Raw genomic sequence first — 16,895 nt, 5'->3', positions numbered from 1 at the left:
CCAAATGTCTTGGTGTCAGTATTTCAGTCACAACACCTCTATCATTATTCAGTGCATTTACATGAGCTACACCAATCAAAATTTTCTTCAGTGGAAACCGGATTCCTTGGTCTTGTATACCTTTTAAACAGTGGTGTAGTCTACGTGATACGCAGATATACACAGTATACCCACTAAGAAAGCTCCAGGATTTCCATATACCCACTTAAAAATGTGCAATGGGACGTAACATACTTTCCATTATAATTTTGATATATTTTGAATTGTCATCTGTTTTTTTTTTTCTTTGCGTAGGCTAAATACTGTAAAGGTATTTTCACTGTAAATTGGTGCATAAAAGTGTATCAGAATGCAGGAAAAGAAGTCTTTGATGCACAAAATTGCCCATCCTGGCCCATAAATACAGGCCCATACATATACAGTATACCCACTACAATACTTTAGACTACACCACTGCTTTTAAACCATTGTTTTATTTGTACATTTAAGGGCCGTCACATCTTAGAAATGTAGCATTAACAGTGGACACAACCAAGAGGCTGTTTGCTTCCCAACAACAGATTTTCATGGAAACCAGGGACGGTTTGCATAAAGCAAGTAATTCCCCTCAGAATCGTCCTAAGGAGCAATGGTGCCAAAGAAAAGCAAGATGGTTGCTTGAACTAAGAGCTCACCTTAAGCTACCTACACATCTCCGGACTGGCCATCCCATTGTTTTCCTATGGGAAGGGCAGTGCTGCCCAACTAGAAGGGGTCACTACCTTGGCGTTGCGCACTGCTTGGAATTGTCGCCAAGCTCTGCGCTCAAAATTCAAATTATTTCAACTTTGACCTTGTTGCCGCTGACCTTTCAAGGCGCAACCATTTCCAGAACGTTAATCTGCGCTCACTTTGCCTCTGTTCTGCGCCCTACCTCGCGGTTTTACATTACATGACATGACATTTAGCTGACGCTTTTATCCAAAGTGACTTACAATTGCTACATATGTCAGAGGTCGCACGCCTCTGGAGCAACTAGGGGTTAAGTTGATGTATCGCAGTGGGAATTTAACCCAGATCTCCCACACCAAAGGCATGTGTCATATCCACTGCGCCATCACCACCCACTCAGATCATGTGTAGGCGGCTTTAGTGAATCATTTGCGGGGGGGTTTTACTCCACTTAACAGATTTACAAATTTTATTTTGACATAAGCTCTGAGTAAAGATTGAACAGAAGAGTCCTGGTCTAAAAAGAAAGGAAAAAATCTGGATGAAAACAAGAAACGCAACGTAACAACAGGCCTTGAGGACCAAACACAAACTGGGGCAGATTCCTGTGAGAGCAACATGAATCCTACTCTTGTTGAGTTAATGTCCAAGTTAAAACCTCAACGCTCTGAGATACTGAGCCGTCTAGATGGCATTGACATCTACTCAAGGATCAACAATGAAGTAATTGACTACATCAAACCAAGTACTTGAGAAACAACAGCAGCACATGGACAACAGTGTAGTGGCAGCATCATCTTGGGTTCTAATCGGAAACCTTTGTTGCATATCATCTGCTTTCTTTGCCTATGTGTCCTATCCATAGACCAGCCATTGTCAACTGGCGGGCCGGGGGCCACATCCGCCCGCCAAAGCTTTCATTCTGGCCCGCAGAATAATCATGAATTCAGAAAATGGGAAGAGGAAAAAATGCATTTGGGTATTTAGCATTTCAAGCATTTACAGCAGGTATTTTGCATTGCATTAAGTCCTAGAAATGCCCCTGGCTCAGATGAACTAACGCTAGGCTCCTCACTGTAAGTAGGCTACAATAAAACCTCCGTGAGTAAAAAATCAATACTTATCAATGCACTCCTCTGTCTACAGGCATAAACATGTAGGAAGCGATATTTCAATTTGCTCTGTCTGTACAGTCCACTCTTGTCTACCGCGCTGTTTTACGCGAACACAGCTCTACTCTGCAAATAGCGAATTTTTAAAAAACAAGCTGAAACAAAAGCTGTCAGTTTGTAGTAACTGTTTATCTTAGTTTGCCACAATTCTTGAAATTTGGACAAATTCTTGTAAACTAATCTGCTGGCCGAACGAACCATCCTCTCCGCTGGAGCGGTAAACCTATGGATGTATTATAAGACCAAAACAGATGCATGTGGCTACTTAATATGCACGTGAATGCCACGATCATTATGTTCACGTTTTTCATCCTTGATGATAATGCTGGTTGTATTATTTTGCAAGAGCATTGTTTCATTGCGAATGAGGCATACAAGACAAATGCATTCATCTTTAAAGGTGCACTACGAGTTCCTGCATGACGTCACTTCTGTTCCGTTCCAAGTAAATTCCAAACAAAACCCTCCATCCATGTTTCCGTAACTGTCATGACTAACTGACTAAAGCCAGCTACACACCAACCCGATGATCGGCCGTTGTACAGTCTAGCGAGGTCAGTGACTCGAGTCTGTTCCGTGCCGTCGTCCGTTGGAGGAGCTGTCCGCCTTCATTTTCGCCGACCTTACATGCTCAGTCAGAGACAGAGCAGTCAGGACTCACCCGGAAATGGCGAGCGGAATGAGCGTGACTAAGCCTCTCAAAATCTGACGAAAAATCTTTTAAACTGACCTTTGTCGATCTGAAATGAAGACAGATTCAGCAACTGCATGGCCTATTTCTCGCTTCAAATGTTTTCAGAAACACGTTTCAGTGAACTATTTTAGTAAAATATGAGATTGTGTTCTGAACAAGCCACCATGACAGTCTGGCTTTGACTTTCCGGAGAAACCAGACCCACGTGACACGTTCGTCCAATCAGATGCCGGTTTTCATTTTTTGGGCAACAATACAGATTAGCGCTGCCTGCTGACGTATTACGTCTCGTCTCTTCGGTGTGTTCTGAGGCATTTTTTTTTTGACCAACTCGGGGAGACTGATCAGTCCAACTGCCTTTTCTGCCAATGGTTGGCCGTCTGGTAGGTGTGTAAGCAGCTTAACTGTCACTAACCCCCACCCCCTCCTCCAACCATCTTGTCGGTGATTGGGTGGAACGTGGTTTGTTGTATTTTGGTGCACAGCCTGTGCCCCTATTGTTTGTTTGATGTTTACGAGCCCTGTGTTGTCTCCCGAGACCGGGCTTTTTCACAGTGTATTCAGGGGGCAGGCAGCTAGCGGATCAAGGAGAGATACCTACGATTTGAGAAAAAAATTAAATTGCACTGAAACCATGCAGGACCTCATAGTGCACCTTTAAAGCTTGGGTTTCCCACATCAACTTTTCGCTCCAGCCTCTTTGACAGTGACATTTTTACCTGACAACAGGCCTTTCTTTCTGCAAGCATTTTCCACCACTATTACAACGACATTTCCATAATCACAGTTTTTAACCATCACTCCTCAGTGAACTGGCTCCTAGTCGGAGATCATTTTCTAGTTAAAGAGCCAGTTATCATTATGGAGTTTCCATGTTTTTTAGGAGTTTGCTCACACTAATATACATCTAAAAAAATAAAGCATTAATTCAGTTAAAAAAGTGAAAATATCGAACAAGAAAAGGAGTATTAGGTATAAATACATTTTATGTTCTTTATTTGAAAGTCCGGCCCCTGGAGTGTCTGCTTAGAAAAATTCTGGCCTTCAGAAAAATGGAGACTAAAAAAATAAGTCTATTGTTCTATCACACTCTTTTGTTGACACACACATACAGTTGCATATTTGCAGCACATGTATATACATGTATAAAAAAACATCTTGCATATTAGATGCGACCATCAACTGTTTCCTGCCAAACTTTGTATAATCTTATGCTATCCTTTTGTTTCTGGTTCTCCAGAATTGTATTGACTCCATCACACCAAAAGTGACTCGCTGTGTTTGTTTCTAAGAAGCCAAATAATCTGCAGTACTGGTTGCAATTTATTGCATTTTTTAACCAATGTGTATTTTTGTGGGCTTGCATGCCCACGTGGACACTCCATGGCATGCACTTAGAGCCAATTATCTGTTCTTGTGATCTCAGCATAACACCCCCAAAAACTATTGAGCCGCAATTTAATGAGTCATGAAGAATTTTAGAAAATCAAATGATGGTGGGGTGGTGATGGCGCAGTGAATATGACACATGCCTTTGGTGTGGGAGATCTGAGTTTTATTCCCACTGCGATACATCAACCAATGTGTCCCTGAGCAAGACACTTAACCCCTAGTTGCTCCAGAGGCGTGTGACCTTTGACATATAGCAATTGTAAGTCGATTTGGATAAAAGCGTCAGCTAAATGACATGTAATGTAATGTAATCAAAAGCTTAAAGTAAATATATACACAGATTTTTTCAGTTAGAATAGAATTGGATTTAAAAATGGTGATCATAATGCAACTAATACTCGAGCAGTTTTTAATTTCTCGCTCCATTAAAGTTGCTCCTGTGGATATTAGAAGCACTTGCTTTTATTGCTATTGGTTTCTACAGAAAGGAAGATGTGGGCGTTGCTATGGATGCAAATTTGCTGTGGAGACATGAGCAGGAGTGTCTGCTGGGACACTAGGAGGCTTTGACTCAGAGCTGCTCCTAAATTAGCGCTCAATGGTGCCTGGAAGGCACTAGGGTTAGGTAATGGTTATGGTTATGGTTAGGGTTAGGGTTAGGTGCCTTGAAGTCAACGGTCTGCCTGGAAGGAGACGTTGGGGGCTTAAAACACCGATAAACTAAATTAGCCCCATCTCTCACTACGACTTCATCAGGTATACACTGCAGTCAGTTATCTGTGTTTATTTATTATTTTAAAAAATTTGTATGAATATGATCCTGAAGTGTGACAATAAATCAGTGAGATCAAATAAATCAGTTTTTTTTATTCATTTGATTTGGCTGAAACCTCAGAGCGAAACACACACACACACACACACACACACACACACACACACACACACACACACACACACACACACACAGCCTTACCAGAGGTTAAGTTAATCAGAGATACAAGAAAAACACCTTACTTAATGTTCCTTCACAATAAAAGCATTTTTCTCACCTAATTCTCCTATCAGTGCTCCAAGTGTGCCCCATGTCATGCCTAGAATTTGAATTAAGCTGAGAAATGCTGCCTTTTTTGTATGATTTTAGGCTAAAAAATACTTTTGCTAGATTTTGGAGAAGGATGACCATCTACTGATCGCTTTGTGCTTACTTTGTATAGATCTGGTTTGTTTTCATTTAGCCTCACTGAGACGTGCTGTTACAGAAATACTGAAATAACCTAGTGTAGTTCAGAAAAAAACAAAACAACTATTATCCACTTATGAAAAAATGGGAGGAGGGTTTTGTGTATGGAGACAGCTGTTAGTTAAGTTACACTCATACTAATAATCTTTAACTCCCTTTTCCCCATAAGGCTCTTTTCCATGCCACATTAGAAAAGCATAGGGTTAAATACAAAAAAGAAAAGAAATCAATGATGGCTGACTTCCATTTAGCTGCTTCAGCTTTAGGGTCCTGCTATTGTTCTCACTGTCATACTGTCATGGATTGCTACTAGACACTCAAATAGAACAGAGCCGTACATATTATTTTATTAGATTATCCAAACTAATTTCAGTATGATACATGTTGAAATCATGGCTCCAAGCTTTCAACACATGATCTTATCCCAATCAGTATTTGATAATGTTTTAGAAAAGTATTCATGTTTGTGGGCATGCACTATGGCCGCCAGGGGGCCCGTGTTACAGTCTGAAATCCCTCTGTGCGGGTGTTACTTATTTATTTATTTCTTTTCTTTCACTGTCTATGGTTTTATTTTGGAGGTTGGGGGCGGAAGTGTTGTTGTATAATATACGGAATTGACACTGGACCTCCCTGTAGAGAGAGAGCGAGAGAGAGAGAGAGAGAGAGAGAGAGAGAGAGAGAGAGAGAGACAGACAGCTGAGAACATCCGCTGGAGGAGCAGACAGACAGACTGCGGGAAGAAGAGCGTAGCCGGGCGCAGGGACATCTCCAGAACACACCGCTAAAATGGGAGTCGAAATCGAGACTATAACCCCGGGCGACGGTAAAGCGACTGCACGAAGAGGAAACGTGTTTGTGTGAATCAGCCTACAAAGTGCATGTTTTGCACTTATCTGTTATGCATATATCTAATACAGCCGCAGAAACACCGCCTTAATCGCGTACTGTATGCCCGTGATATTAAGCGCCTCTTTGGTTTCTCCACAGGAAGGACTTTCCCCAAAAAAGGACAGACGTGTGTGGTGCATTATGTTGGTGAGTTTTAAATAAGAAACTTATTACACTGCATGCATGGGCACATTCTGCACATTTCGTGGGTTATTTGTAGGCTACTCATGAAGGCCGTCCGTACAAGTGGATAGACGGCTGTGGGCAACTGTCTACTACACCCGTATGAAAAAAAGCCAAGCATGGTAATCATGTTGTGTCACAACAAACACTGTAAATCTCCACAGGACCATTATTATAGCGACGGGGAGCACTTTTTGAAACGCTGTGGAGCGCGATAAACTATATGCACAGCAGACATCTTTTTATTTTTTACCCTCAAACCTTCCAGGCAGTGGTTTATCAGTAGGGCAAAGAGGCATGACTGTCAGTCACCGACTGGGCTGCATGAGAAATTTAACCCCTTCACCACATTTTCACTCCCTGGAATCACATTTGTGCTCAAGATAGTTGGATGTGATCATGTTGATAGCAGGAGTATAGTGGCTGTATGTCCCGGGGGACAGCGCACTGGATGTATCACTGCGGATGTAGTTTGGACCGAGCGGTCCATTACAATCTCATCAAGATCAGTGGATAATGTGGTAATTTGTCTTGTCTGGAGAATTAACCCAAAAAAAAGGAGACGCAGACGGATTCCGCCGCAGGGTTCACTCAGTGGCCCAGACAGACAGACTAGACAGCGGGGTTTTTAAATCCCGTCTGATTTCCCGTCTGAGCGTTTTTCTGTCTTTGTTGGAGTTTCTGGAAGGGGGGGGGGGGGCGGGGGGGGGGCGTTTAGTTGAGCGGATTAAAACCGTCTGGGCACTGCAATAACCAACTATTATTCCTGTAATATTATACCCAGAGACGCGCAATGTTTGAATAACACCAAATAGCCTATGTATGAAGTATTCCCAATTATTCCTAGGACTCTATGACATCACTTATTCATTCCTGAAGGGCCCATAATATCAGTTGTAATTCTTTGCGTAACCATGATACGGCTATAGGACCAATATACAGTATTATATCTAGGACTGCAAATGATTATTTTCATTATTGATTAATTCATAATTTGATCTATAGAATGTTAGCCCAAGTTGACGTCTTAAAATCTAGGGGCTGCTCGATTATAGAAAAACAATCACAATCACAATCATGTTGGTCAATATTGAAATCAGCTTATTTAACACGATTACTCATTGACTGTTGGAAAGATGTTGCATTTATTGAACTTAAAAAACAGTGAAACAGTTAAACAAATCAGCAGTGAAAACACCTTAAACTGTGAAATTTCCCTTAATACTTTTTCCGTTTGAACTCATTTTTTTTTCATTCAGAACCACATTTTACTAGCAAAATGGGATCAAAATTCAATTGATTGCGCAGCCCTATTAAAATGTCTTGTTTTGATAAGCAGTCCAAAACTATAGACTGTATATATACTGTATATAAAGAACCAAATATATATTCGGACTACTATTATAAAAGCCTAGAGAAAATATTCACATTTGAGAAGCAGGAATCAGTGAGTTTTACCCATTTTTGCTTGAAAATGTATTTAAAGGATTAAAAGATACTTACAGATTAATTTCCTGCTGATTAACTAATCGATTAATCATTTCAGCTCTAGTTAATTCCCAACAAGACCAAAGCCTCCTACACACGATCCGCGGCAAAACTGCGCCGGCAGTTCCATTGTTTTGCTATGGGGAGAGCGGTGCCACCAAACTAGGCAAAACGCTGCCCTTGGCGTCGTGCACCACTCTGAATTGTTGCCAGGCTCTGCACTCAAAGTTCAAATTATTTCAACTTTGACCTCGTTGCCGCTGACCTTTTAAGGTGCAACCAATTCCAGAAAGTATACCTGCGCTGCGCTTTGCCTCTCTGCTCTGCGCCCTACTTCGCGGTTTTGCCGCAGATCATGTGTAGACGGCTTAACCCCTAAATTCCACTAGGCGCGTCTGCGCTGCATTTGCCTGCCGGAGCGATCGCGGCCACTCAAGACAATGCTTGTGATTCCACCAGTTGTAACGCAGCACATCCCAGAAGTGGCTCTCCATTCTGCTCCGCTAAAAAATACGGGCTGGGTCTATTTTGACGGAGCCGCATGGCATTTCACAGGCCGGGCAAGAAGTGGAACTGCTAGGGCGGTGGTTCTCAAAGTTTTTCACATCAAAGACCCCTAAACTGACACAAATTAGACCACGGACCCCCATCTGATAATACTTTGTCCCAGGGTCCCCTACCTGATAGAATTTTTGCTTTTAGATGTTTTATTACAGAAAGTGAATGAAACCCATGAGCAACATAGTCATACAATCTGTCATTGTGTTACTTATGGATGAAATTGTAGTGAAAATAAATGATTCCCCTTTTTGTTGGGAACCCCCTCAAGGACCCCTGGGGGTCCCCGGACCACACTTTGAGAACCACTGTGCTAGGGCATCCAGTCAGTTTTCAAAATAAACACCCTGTACAGACTACGGAACGTACATCACATCGCTACACTATTCGAACAACTACAACACCGCCACACATCTTTGATCTGTGTTGTTCATAACCGGACTAAATGAAAGAAACCATTTAAATGTAGGCTGCTTACGTTTATGTTTGAAGCACAAATATCCTATAAAAATGACCAAATCAACTAAATCTGCAAGCAATACGCTCCACTTCAGAATGCTCCCAGTGTGGTATGACGCATGGCGGAGGACGGAACAAAACCACGGCGCAACTGGAATGCGCTGCACCTGCGCCTGTTGGAATCCCAAAGAGTGCACAGCAGTGCTTTGAACTAAATATTAACAGTCTATGGTCAGCACGCTAACACGCTCACAATGCTAACAGGATGATGTTTAGCAGGTATCATTTTTACCGTGTTAACCATCTTAGTTTTGCGTGTTAGCTTATTAGCACTAAGCTCAAAGTAGTTGTGGGAATGTCATTAGGTTCACAGGTACTGGATGTACAAATATCATGGCAACCAATTCAAAAGTTGTTGAGATATTTCAGTATGGACCAAAGTGGTGTACAGACAGACAGACAGACAGACAGACAGATATTCATAGTCACACTACTGAAATGGCTGAGATTACAATTTTAAACAGTGCAAGCAATGAAAAAACAAAAAAAAACAACAACAAAATGAGAATTTAGATGGATTTTGCTTTCCACTGTGCTGGACTATACATTTTCCTGCACTTATTCTTAGTTTAGCAAAGCTGGTCCCAGTCCTCTTCACAGTGAAGTTTTTTCTATCACACAAACTACAGGATTTCCTCTCTGGGCGGTCTCCCTTCCTGTCAGCACCAAGCAGTTTTGAAATGCGACATGAAACAGGATATACACAAGCCTTTTTAAATGTAGACGTCCAAGTAAAGATCAACACTTTAATTTGTTGGGTTTTTGTAAAGGCTCTGTCTGCAGGAAATAGTCAGTGTTTGAAGACGTCAACACTGTGTTGTTTGGTGGTGAAATATGAAAATGCACTGTATTGGCTTTGATACTTGGATAGCACCTTTTAGATCGTATAGATAATTCCATTAGGGTGCTATCTTGATGTCCATAAGAACACAGGACACCCACTCACTCCACTGCCTGGATTACAGACTGCATCTTGTGCCCAGGAAAGTTGCACCTTTACACACACACACACACACACACACACACACACACACACACACACACACACACACACATGCTGCCTTGCTGGTGCTAATAACAGTAACAGCACTGACGTAAATAGTCTTGGAGGGGTGTTACTGTGCGGATTGATGCTTGCGTTTTCCTGACTGTCACACTGAAACCCACCCCGCAGACAGCTGCAGCCGCTATTTCTGAGATCCTTAGAATCCCTTTATTTGCGTTCCTAATATACACACAGCAGGGAAGATGGATGTCAGACATATTTGTTTCCAATGGTTTTATGATATTATAAATACAGTTTTTTTCATGCTGAATGTTGCTGCACAGGGGGCCAGTATGTTTCCATCATTATCTGGTCTGCATGTTTTTGCAGCAGGAATTCTCTTAGTGATAAATCCTGTAATGTGCATGTTCAGTGACTCATAGCTGGGTTTTTTTACCCATGTGGTAAGGTTGTGCATTGGCAGCTGCCTCACTTTCTTTCTGACTCTGTGCCTCTCTCCATCTCCCATTTCGCAGGCTCCCTGACAGATGGACGTAAGTTTGACTCGTCTCGTGATAGGGACAAGCCTTTCAGGTTCAAGATCGGCAAACAGGAAGTGATCCGAGGCTGGGAAGAGGGTGTAGTGCAGGTAGGCTGGAGAACTGAATATATACTGCACAAAATGGGGGTATGAAAAGTGCTATATAAATAAAGTCTGATTGATTCATTCATTCATTCATTTAAGACAGTCTTTAAATGTTAGCTTGGTGAAATGCTACAAATTCTGCAGGTCGCACTCATTCATCCCTTCAGAACAGGGTCTACTTGACATGCTACAGTGTATTTATTAATGCCATTGGAACGACCAATTCCAAGAAAAAGTCATGCTGACTAAGCAGCTTCAACACACATGATTCAGAGGCAAAAATAATTCCGATTGCAAGACAGAAAACACATTTTGTGCACATGCTGATTATGTCGTTAGTTTATCTGCTGAAATACATTAATTTATTGTTCCATTATCGAGTTTTCACCCACCAGGGTTTCCATTACAGCAAACAGCACCACAAACAGTGGGTCAGTGCAGCAAGGACGCAGCTCTTTATCTCACACACTCAGCCCTGCAGCATTTGGATGAGGCGGCTATTGAATGGTGCGGCCTGTGTGCAGGCCCTGTAGCTTCATGTTCTCTGTGTGTTGTGGGTTGTGGGTATTGGCAAGAATCTGGCGATACAATACGTATCAAAGTACATGGGTCACGATTCAGTATATTGCAATATATTTCGTTATTGTGCGTAAGGCGATATATTTTTTTAAAGTATAATTTTAGAAAAACTAATATTTAAAAAAAGACATGATGTTCATAAAAGTCAAAGAAGTTTACTTTAGGGAAACAATTTCAGTACACAGAAAATCAAACTGCCAGTTTGGGATTGTGGTTCACAGGTTCTTAGTGAGCTAATGTTTATATGCTAAAGTAGGCCAAAGTTCAGCCATAGCTACATTGTTAGCGTCTAGCAAAAAGTCAGGCACTGCTAGGCCCTGTTAGGCAAGGACACTAGTGGTGCGTCTCAGCATAGCCATCTAGTGGTACAACATAAACATGAACCACTGTCTTACATGAATATTTTTGAACGAAAAAAAATAAATATTGAAAATCGATACAGTATTGCAAAATAAAATATCGCGATACTCAAGTGTATTGATTTTTTCTTACACCCCTATTAGAGCGTCAGCCTTTATCTCAATAGGGCATCTGTTTAAAAAGCGTTTGATGACTGCAACATCATATATTGTTAAATAAAGAGTGGATGAGATTCAGGAGCATCATTAGTAAGAGATATGTTTTCACTTTTACTTTGGTTTATTATCCAACTTCGACTGCATTGTGATCTAATTAGCAGCATTGTATGTTGCAGACTAGCTGGTCCTCATGGCCCCTGTTGTCTCTTTCTCTCTCCTCTGTTTGTATCGTCTGTCTCCTCATACCTCCAGATGAGTGTTGGTCAAAGGGCCAAGTTGACCTGCTCACCTGAATACGCTTATGGAAACAAAGGCCACCCGGGCATCATTCCTCCTAACGCCACCCTCATCTTTGACGTTGAGCTGCTGGGTTTGGAATGAAACAGATTCACGACCTGTTTTTTTTTTTTTTTTGTTCTGTGTAAGTAATCTGCAACAAACTACTATCTGCTGGTTACTGTTGGTTTTACAAGTTTTTAGCTACCGTATTTTCCGGACTATAAGTCGCACTTTTTTTCATACTTTGGCTGGTCCTGCGACTTATAGTCAGGTGCGACTTATATATCAAAATATATATAATTTAACATGTTTTTAAATGTTATTTCATGCTGAAAACATTGCCGTCTACAGCCGTGAGAGACGCTCTAGGCTTGTGACAACTATATGCTGCTCCTAAAGACAACTGAGAAAGAAAAGAAACTGCAGGCGACTGCAGGTAGTAAAATAAGCAGCCGAAAACGGTAATCGAGCATCAGAACGAAAGTTTGGAGTGAGTGAGAAACTTGTGAGGGACTGGCGAAAAGGTTAGTCTTACTGCAATGAAGAAAACAAAGAAAGCTAGTCGCGCGCTGAAATCCAGATGGCCAGAGCTGGAGGAAGGAGTCCACAGATGGGTGCTTGAACAACGTGCTGCTGGAAGAGGCTCGTCAACAGTGCAGTTACATTACGTTAACATACCGGACACCTACCGTATTCAGCCCCTTGTTCTGTGTGCTATTGTGTAGTTTAATAACTTGCCTTTCCAGATTAAATGTCTGTTCTTGGTCTTGGATTTTGTGAAATAAATTTCTAAATAAATGCGACTTATATATGTTTTTTCCTCTTCATGACGCATTTTTTGACTGATGCGACTTATACTCCGGAGCGACTTATAGTCTGGAAAATACGGTACATTCACATTCTTCCTGTGGCACAGTGAAAGTCTAACATCAGCTAACATGCTGTAACTTGATGTCAATGAGTTTAGACAGCATCCACTGAACCTGGCTAATTAACCCTTGTGTCCTTCTGTTTTGCACATATATGAAGCATGAAGTATAAACTTTCACCCAATTCTGTGTTACATCTTCTTAGTCAACTTCATTCCAATCTATATTAGCACTAGTTTTACACTTATTTTTGGATTTAATGCTCAATAAACCTAATTCATAATAAATTATATAATATTTGAGTTAAAAACCCCAGAAATGGGCGTATATGGGCCCATATACGGAGGTTTACTCCTCGACGCAGCAGCTGCGGGTTCGACTCCAACCTGTGGTCCTTTGCTGCATGTCATTCCCCCTCTCTCTCTCCCCTTTCGTGTCTTCAGCTGATCTATAAATAAAGGCCTAAAATGCCCAAAGAATTATAATAAAAAAAACAAACAGACATTATGAATACTTTTGACTAATAGTTAAGATCAGAGAAACATATGTTGATGGATAATCACAGCCTGTTTTGTGTATGGAACCATCCGTGTTATTTTTGGGAGAAGAATCCCACATTTTTGATATAGAAACTTTGAAAATGGGTCAAATTTGACCCGAGGACAACAGGAGGGTTAAGTAACCCCTGTGTTGTGTTGTGTTGTGTTGTGTTGTGTTGTTAGGGAGAGAATGATGTACGGGAGGCCTGCATCTATTTCTGTTTGGATGTTTATTGTCTGGGTAGGAACAGAAAATATGTACCGGTCAGTCAACAGGTTCATTTGGATACAATGTATATCTAGCTTGTTTGCCATGCACATGAATGCAGATCATAAGTGCACACATTAAGCACTTTGAAATGCATTACATTCAAGACATTAGACTTAGTAGTGGCATTTCAAGTCACACTGCTAACATGTTCATGCAGAGAACATTGAACAGAACGGTATCAAAACGCTTAATCCATAGAGAAATACACACAGCCCGTATTTAGAAAAACGGTGCCTTTAAATGAGCCATCAGGACTTGAACAGAATGAACAGTTCTGATGTCACAACTATAGTATATATAGGCAGAAAGTACTGCTACAGTGCCGTTACAGTTATTCCCCGTCTGCAATGACAATGCAGAGACGCCAAGAATGCAGATGCAGAAGACCCGGAAACTAAAATACAAGTATGAACCAGAAAATTTGCATAATATGGGACTAAGTTTAGGGTTAGTAGCTGTGTGATTAAACCCTTGGGGTGTGAGCACTGAGTTGCACCTGAGGCATGCTGTTATTTGTGCTTTATCCTGAATCTCCCTCTTGTTGTCTTCACAGGTGACTTCCTACCTGGATGACCTGGAGAGAAGCTAGGAGAGTCTGCACTTGATTCTATAAGAGGCTTGAGGCTATAGTTCCACTACTTTTTTCATCCAAATATGACAGTTTGTGTTATTTTGTCTCTGTGACTGAGTGAATTATATTTTTCAGCATATTCTTCCTCCTAAAAACCATGGGCCATAACCTTACAAACCTCCATGTTCCTAATCTTGAATTCTTTTGAATTGCGCTTTACTTTTCTTTGTGTTTTCTGTAAATGTTGGCTGTGCATGGTTACGCTGAGAAGTACAAAATACCAATGAACCACTAGCAGTGACATTCATCTCGTATGAGTCAATGCGTACTAGTATTATAATGTTCGAGAGCTGGTGCTTGTTATATTAGAGAAATCAAAAAAAACGTTTACAAAAGAAAATGAAAAGCACACATTTGTATCCCTATCCAGTTGAAAATCAGAACAAATGAGACGAGTTTCTGCTAGAGATACACAGTAAGGCGTAGTGTTGAATTTAGTGGCTACCTGTGGTGAAATGTCAAGTGACAGGGAGGCCTTCATTAAGTTTGCTACATTAAATGCCCAGTTTTATATAGTGTCACTGTATTTAAATTGTTAACTGAAGCGTGAGCTCGAGAGGGGTAATTGGCCCAAAGGAGAACCAGTCACAGTCGTAGATAGTTCTAATGTGTGCCTAAATATTCTCACCAGACACATGGTTACTACCTTGCCCTGTCTGCATGTTCTAGGCCCGATGGAAACCCTAGTATGTACATGTTAAAGCTTTGCATCCAATTTGCATTATTATCACCTTTTCATCTCACCATGTCCTTAAACCCCATTTAAAGCCATACACAGGTTGAACAGAGCAAAGACAAGATTTGCCTTGATGCACATCAATTGGATTATTTTTTTCTTAGACAAAAAAGGAAATGCTTGAAATTTACAAAAGGGGGTTGAGGAATCAATCAAATTGTGACCTCCCCCATTATTTTGTGTAACAACTTCAATCGTATTTTTCAAATGCCAACTTTCTAGCTCTGAGAATCAGCAAAGCTTATGTATAACCTATGATGAAAGATAATGTTTTTCAGGTTTTTTTTTGCCAGTGTCAGTTAAGTACCACACTGCCTAACTGAAATCTGTGTTGTGGTAGAAAAAGAAGCAGACACACGGGCACCCTAGTGGTTTTGTATCTCAAATAAATAGTTTTAAATGGAGTTTAATGAAGGAATATGCTAGCCTGGCTGTCAGATTTTGACAGTGGTTGTCAATGTTACATATTGGCCAAGCTGCAACTGGTGCGGCAGCAGTCCACCTCTGTGCTGTGTAGTTATTTGCTGATACGTTCCTGTATGCAGACTAAACCAATGACGACATATTTAAAATAAAAGAAGTGCTCTCCACTTGGCTTTTCTTGTGTTTTTTTTATTAATATATATTTTTTTTAAATTAATTTTTACTCTTTACTACATCTCAGCATTCACACAGACTGTCTATTCTTGCATATTGTATTATTACTGATATACATCACTACCTAGACCACCATTTGCACTAATTGTATATTGTCTCTTCTCTACATTCAGCATTTTATAGATTGATTACTGCTTACTGTGTTATTACTGATCTACATCACTTAATAGACCGCAACTTGCACTAACTGTAGATTGACTCCTCACTACACCTCAGCATTTATCTAGACTGTCTATTCATATACATAGTGTTAATAACTGATCTACCTCACTAACTAGACCACTAGACTAACTGTTTACTGACTCTTTACACCATCTCAGCAGTGATATAGACTCTCTGTTCATGTATATTGCATATCCATCAACTTACTTGCATCTCACTACGTCCCGGTATTTGTATTGCCCACTTATTCTACACTTTATGTAGCATATTGTATTCTGTGCTCTTGTACTGTATTGAATGTGAAACTATTTGTTGTCTTGCACGTTTGTCTTGGCCAGGTCGCCGTTGCAAATGAGAACCTCTTCTCAACGGCCTACCTGGTTAAATAAAGGTTAAATAAAAATAAAAATAAATATAGTTTTTTTTACACAACCAAACAAACAAACCGACAGCACAGATATTGCCAAATTGCAAAACACAAATTAACAAATTAGTCAACATACATGGGTTGCTTTTAGGTACCAGTGTATAGGATTTAGGGGGATCTAGGGGATGATATTTGATATTAATAAGTCTGTTTTCATTAGTGTATAATCACCTGAAAATATTAATAAGCCGGTTGCATCGCCATGTTTCTACAGTACAAACCAAACACTGGCTCTAGGTAAACTCCAAGTCCTTTTTCCCATAACTCCATAGAACTGCTGACATTACTTTTTCTAAATGTATATAATCAATTGTGTGTGTGTGTGTACGTATATGTATGCTTACGTATGTGTATATTGATATACAAACTTATGTCTGTACATAGTAGTCAAATTATTTATGTGTAATATGTTTGTTTATGTATGGACCAATCACCAATGCAAATTCCTCGTAACTGTAACTTACTGTGGCAATAAACCTTTCCTGATTCTGATTCAAATGTTTATGTTTATGTCCTTTGGTTTTTCCGTATGTTTATTTCTGTGTGAGTAGGCTACTTTGAGAGCAACAAAAAGCCAGAGTCAAATTCTTGTATGTGGTTACACTTTGGCCTACTTGGCCATTTAAGCTGATTCTGATTTCTGAAGACAGTCACGATAATTTGGCCTGTACCTGATTCCTGACAGAGGGCAACAACACACAGGGAAGCAAAGCAAAGCAAAGCCAATGACACACAGAAGGCTAAATAT

At 40.6% G+C, this 16,895-nt stretch overlaps 1 protein-coding gene across 1 annotated transcript; it reads left to right on the top strand.

Annotated features, from left to right (window-relative positions):
* The first annotated feature begins 5,897 nt into the window (after window positions 1-5,897).
* fkbp1ab (FKBP prolyl isomerase 1Ab) lies at window positions 5,898-15,491 on the top strand. Its single transcript, XM_078254271.1, has 5 exons — window positions 5,898-6,035; window positions 6,200-6,247; window positions 10,370-10,482; window positions 11,829-11,997; window positions 14,088-15,491. The coding sequence occupies exons 1-4, from the start codon at window positions 5,999-6,001 to the stop codon at window positions 11,955-11,957; spliced, it is 327 nt and encodes a 108-aa protein (XP_078110397.1). The 5' UTR covers window positions 5,898-5,998; the 3' UTR covers window positions 11,958-11,997; window positions 14,088-15,491.
* The last annotated feature ends 1,404 nt before the right edge of the window (window positions 15,492-16,895 follow it).

This window comes from Sander vitreus, chromosome 7 (assembly GCF_031162955.1).
Source record: "Sander vitreus isolate 19-12246 chromosome 7, sanVit1, whole genome shotgun sequence".
Lineage (NCBI taxonomy): Eukaryota > Metazoa > Chordata > Actinopteri > Perciformes > Percidae > Sander > Sander vitreus.
This window is presented reverse-complemented; position numbering and strand designations above follow the sequence as displayed.